General features: G+C 35.3%; 1 protein-coding gene across 1 annotated transcript in view; it reads right to left on the bottom strand.

The window, feature by feature from the left end:
* The window catches only part of LOC104488853 (centlein-like), a gene marked incomplete at its 3' end in the record, with an annotated part of 25936 nt that extends 22375 nt beyond the window's left edge, over positions 1-3561 (bottom strand). Inside the window, exons 1-2 of the mRNA XM_010130943.1 lie at positions 3385-3561; positions 2761-2925 (exon numbers count right to left, since the gene is read on the bottom strand). Of these exons, the coding sequence (XP_010129245.1) occupies positions 2761-2925; positions 3385-3561 (342 nt within the window). The remainder of the gene's footprint in view (positions 1-2760; positions 2926-3384) is intronic.
* Between the last annotated feature and the right edge of the window lie 1512 nt (positions 3562-5073).

Raw genomic sequence — 5073 nt, 5'->3', positions numbered from 1 at the left:
GTTGGTCTCATGTCCCTTAAAACTCAAAGAACAAGAAAAGTCACTTTTATTTGGCCACACTAACACAAATCCTACATTGAAGTAACAAAAAGGTATGATCCTAACTTTCAGGCATTACGATTCCAGTGAAGAAGAATATACAGTTGTTGGACTTTCCTCCCTATATATAGTAGGAAGCAAAAAAAACCCAAAAAGCCTCAATTCTTCCATTCAAACACACAGATAACCTACCCAAGACATAAATGCAGAACACCTGAATCACTCTACAGAAATGGAATTTAACTAAGCAGCCATCTTCGCAATCTGAGCATACGCATTAAACGCCATTGCTGAAAATGGTAGTTCACACATATCACATACAGAGATTTCTGAAATCCAAAAGGTACAGAGGTGTTAAATGTACGCACAACATATATGTGTGAATATGTGCATGCAGGTTCAGCCACTGTACTAAAGCTTTTTATTCATTATGTATAAACTATAAGTGAACAGGTAAGACATGCTGTAAAAAAGGTACTTCAGGAGAATTTCTCAGCTCAGGGCAGAATTGTAACACCTATTAACATTAATGGGAGTCTTGTACATCAACTCTGTGCACCTCAAGGGGAGTATATATTCTTGTGTGTATAGTTAGGTGTAAAATACTGTTCTTAATAACTTGTCTAGTCTATTTACTATTATTATAATGTGAGTTATAACCAGAAACTGATAAAATGATGTGTGCTAGCAGAATATTCCTGAGTCTCCTGAGACCTGTTTGCTGAGACTGAGCTTGATTAGTGTGAAGCACAGCACCCAGTTACATGGTTTCCACACTAGATACGAACTTGACTACTTAGGTGAGGCTCTGCATGTGCTCAGAGGCAGAGATATATGCTTATTTTGCTTCCAAACTCACCACCCACACATAACACATTTCCTCCTGTTGGCAAAAATGCAAGGAGTCATTACATACAACATAAACAAACACTGTAAATACAGCTCCAAGAAAAAAAAGAACCAAACAAACTGAAGTACTTTGAGATTTTGAGCTATCAGGAAAGCTTTTTCTGCCGCCACATTCAGCCATTTAGAAGAATAATTTTTATCTCCGTTTTAAGTATGCTAGATAGCCTGGAACAATAGGTGACAACCTTTTTCTTACGCTAATAATGACTTGCTAGACTCAAATTCTTGAAAAATTATTAGCTCAAAATAAGAATTTCAGTGGCTTTTGAGGTCCTTATAGTCAAAACTCTTATCCAGTTCAGCAGCCAGTGAACTTACTCTACTAATCTCAATTTGGGGTCACAGACTATATTTAGTCTAAATGTAGTTTTGCATACATCGTTTCTTTTTTACATTAAAAATGTAATATCTCTTTAAAAAGAAAAGACAGGTTAATATTTTTCAACATCAGATTTATATACGCTTCCTAAATGTTTACTACAAAAACAAAAACCAACTTTGATCTTTCAGCAATATACTTCACAGTGCACATGTAGCAAAGTAGGCTTCTAGCATGAGTGTTACTCTTAGAGTATTTTACCAACTCCCCCCAAACCCCAAAACCATAATTTTTAATTTTTCTTAATTTCATAGAGCAATTGACTACTAGGTTTCTAGATAATGAGGACAATCATCTAAAAGGATCAACCTTAATTAACAGAAATTACCACTCACCAGCAACAAAATCAGATTAGTCAAACCCAAATCTAAAATCAACACCCAAGAAGTCAGTATGTATGGTTTCTAGATCACTTTCTCATAATTAAAGTAGATCAAATCATGTGGTTTTTCACAGCTATTCCCTGCTGCCATCTTTATCAATGTGACCTATCTTTACTAATCTCTGAATTTAGATGTTACACATCCAGTGTGCAATAGCCAAGATCTGTAATATCATGATTACCATCAACAGGTAAGAGGTCTGAGCACTACCCATATCCTGTGCACTAGTACAGTTAGTCCACTATTCAGAGACAGAGCCAGCTACGCCACTCATGTAACACGGCCTTTTCTTCTAGTTGATCCTTTGGCAGATGGCTTTCTAGCATGCGCTTCTAGCAGCAAGAAGCTGTACCATTTTGATCTCCTACTGTTCCTCAAATATTAATCACAAAATGATGGAAAAAACCCAACTTTAAGACATTCCGTTGAGCATATATTTCCTTCAGTGAGAAGAGAGGAAGAATTAATATGTCTGAGCCAGACCACCTGCTGAGAAAGTTCTCAGATCAACACAGTTCAGCATCTACATCATCCACATGGAACAGAATCACTGGAAACTGAAAAATGAAATCATCAACAAGTTAGTATTTCCCTACCATCTAATTTACAAAAATGCAAATACAGAAAGAACAATGTCTCCCTGAGGACAAGAATAGTAGAGACGTATGAGAAACAGAACACTTTTATTACACAAACTGACCCATCGGCTCAAATTCTTTGGTCCCCTTTCACAGATAGCTATTGCTTACCTCCTTCTTAATGGAAGCAAAGAATCAACACAATTCTCACTGAAGTAATTCCATAGCATAGGGTGAAAAAGCAGCAAGCCTCCCTGCCTGACCTATTCGATCTGCAAAAATTGTTTTAACTTTCAATTCTCCTGCTTCTGACTACATTTGTATTTAACATCAAACGTTAACTAACACCTAATCTTTGGCTATATTAATTATATTCATATGTGAGATATATGAATATATATATCTGCTTGACCCATTTATGAAACACTGTTCATACGAATTATCCTCAGCACTAGATAATCGGTTCTGTCACCTTCAGTTTGCTCTGCAGCTGCTTCATCTCTAAACCAATGTTCTTTGAAAGAGTTGGTGCAGCTTCACTCTTGCCAGCAGTTTGAGACAGATGTTCTCTTGAATTCAATTTTTCTTGTAGATCTTCTTTCTCCTGTTGCCACTTGGCCAGGTTGGAGGTCAACACCTGTTTTATAAACAGAAAAAACAATCACAGTTGTATCCTAAAAACATTTCTGCTTGATCATATGAGATGCTTCTTCGGTTCAGAGTTCAAGAGGAATGTAACAGTATATTAACTGTAATTATATTGCATAGCTGTTGGTTTAATCCCCTACTGCATGCAAATATCAAATGCAGCAGGAAAGAGAAGTCAACTGGTATTATAAACACGTGATTTTTTAAAAAGGCAAGCTAATTTAATTTTTGACTGCACACACTGCTATTTTTACCATGGCAGGCAAAAATTATCATACAAAAATGTAACTGTAGTTACTGTTGAAATCCACTTACCTAGAGCTTCTCTGGGATTCAGCAATTATTTCTACACAGAGCACGAAGAAAAACCAAGGTGTCTCAGACACCTATACATATTAAAAGTGGTTAAATGTTAAATATGCTTTACTGGTGACCACTGTAAGCTCACTTGAATTGCTGTGTTAGCAAATGCTAAAAAATACACACCCTTCTCTTGGCTTTTGTTTAGATATTTGTAGGGCTTGTAGAGGTTAAAACAAAGTGGACCAGCTGCACTAAATATCTTCTGGTTGGCTGGTCTTTGCTCATGTTGTGTTATTTCTTCCCTTTCACACATATGCGCCATAGCCAGAGAACCACATATTCCATAACCTTGACTCTAGGGCTGAGGTACTTAACTGGTAAAAGCCAAGCTGGAGCAGGACAGGATAACAGATGTTAGTTGTTTATTCCACTGGGTAGGTCTTACCACCCTATACTGCAGCCAAAATGCTTCTCATTTAGCAACATAAATGCTAAGTCCAATTAGCAGACAAGGCTTGTTAGGGATTTAGTTCAAATAAACAACATGCAAACAAACTCTCAGTCTTGTTGCACTTGATTGACAACTGACAAGACTTGTTCAATCTTTGTAACAATATAATTCATAGTACTCCTTACAGAGGTAATCTTTTAAATAAAATATTTGTTTTTATTTAAATAATATTTAATGTTGTTCTGTGAAAAGTGAAATAATCTTCATGCTAGTGGTTAACTTTCATGAATCTCTAGTCAGCCAAAAGCCACCAACAGCTTAGCAACCCTCTGTTCCTTAAGAGGGTAACTACAGTACTATCTGATTATTCCAAAGAAGACTAATACAGTGGTTTAGCAAAAGGAACAGTCATAGAAAATGTTATTGAAATCTCTCAGAGGACAAAAGAAAGCTTCCTTTGTTAAGAGTCCTGATAAACTGGAGAATATACTACAGCTTGAAATGACTAAATGTGGGCCTGATCACATGCTCGTACACAAAAAAAACCCCAAACAAACCACGGGTGAGAGTAAGTTAAAGATAGTATTCTGTTTCCAAGCATTTATTATTTAAGTCAGAAAAATATTTTATACTGGTTAATGTTATTAGAAAAATATTTTTATATACATATGTGTATGGTATATATAAGTACAGTGTATATACACTTCCACATTGATCATCTGAAGATCACATACATACATCCAAATAAAAAAATGACGGTCATGTTCATTCCTATTATGAATGACATGACAATGCTTGTAAATTTTGCATTAGTTTAAAAAGGTATTATGGAGACAAGAAAATTGCATTCTGTATTTAAAGTTAAATCTCAACGTATTTCAAATTTAAGTGCCTTTCTTAAAGCCAATGGGCCATTTACATATGTATTTGAGTACTAAGAACTACTGTTTTTAGTAAAGGGGTTAATTTTTCCATTCTCTTCTGCATCTCCCGTCATCATCGAACAAGAGATAAATATTGTTAGTGTATTCTCTAACTGGCTATTCCTTATCTATATATTATTCTCACAATAATACAGTCTGAGTAAAAGGGAAAACGAAGACTACTTTAATACCCAAAAACAGTAGTAGCAGAGAAAGATATAGTACAGAAGTATGTATTAGGTTAATTTGTTCAGTATAGCCAATATTTCTGCATGCAGAATTTCATGATTCAGTCTCTATAATAAATTATTCATAAAAAGAAAAGAAAAAAAAATCATAGCTAGATCAATATCACTGATTGAAATTAGAAATGACCCTATATAGCCCAAGATAGCTTGTGACTTCCAGAAGTTTCTTAGGTTACTGCTGTCACCAAAATGCATCTGGTCTAAAATGCCAT

The sequence above is a fragment of the Buceros rhinoceros genome, unplaced genomic scaffold, assembly GCF_000710305.1.
Source record: "Buceros rhinoceros silvestris isolate BGI_N320 unplaced genomic scaffold, ASM71030v1 scaffold1392, whole genome shotgun sequence".
In the NCBI taxonomy this organism is placed as follows: Eukaryota; Metazoa; Chordata; class Aves; order Bucerotiformes; family Bucerotidae; genus Buceros; species Buceros rhinoceros.
The sequence above is the reverse complement of the archived record's forward strand: the minus strand, read 5'-3'. Positions and strand labels throughout refer to the sequence as shown.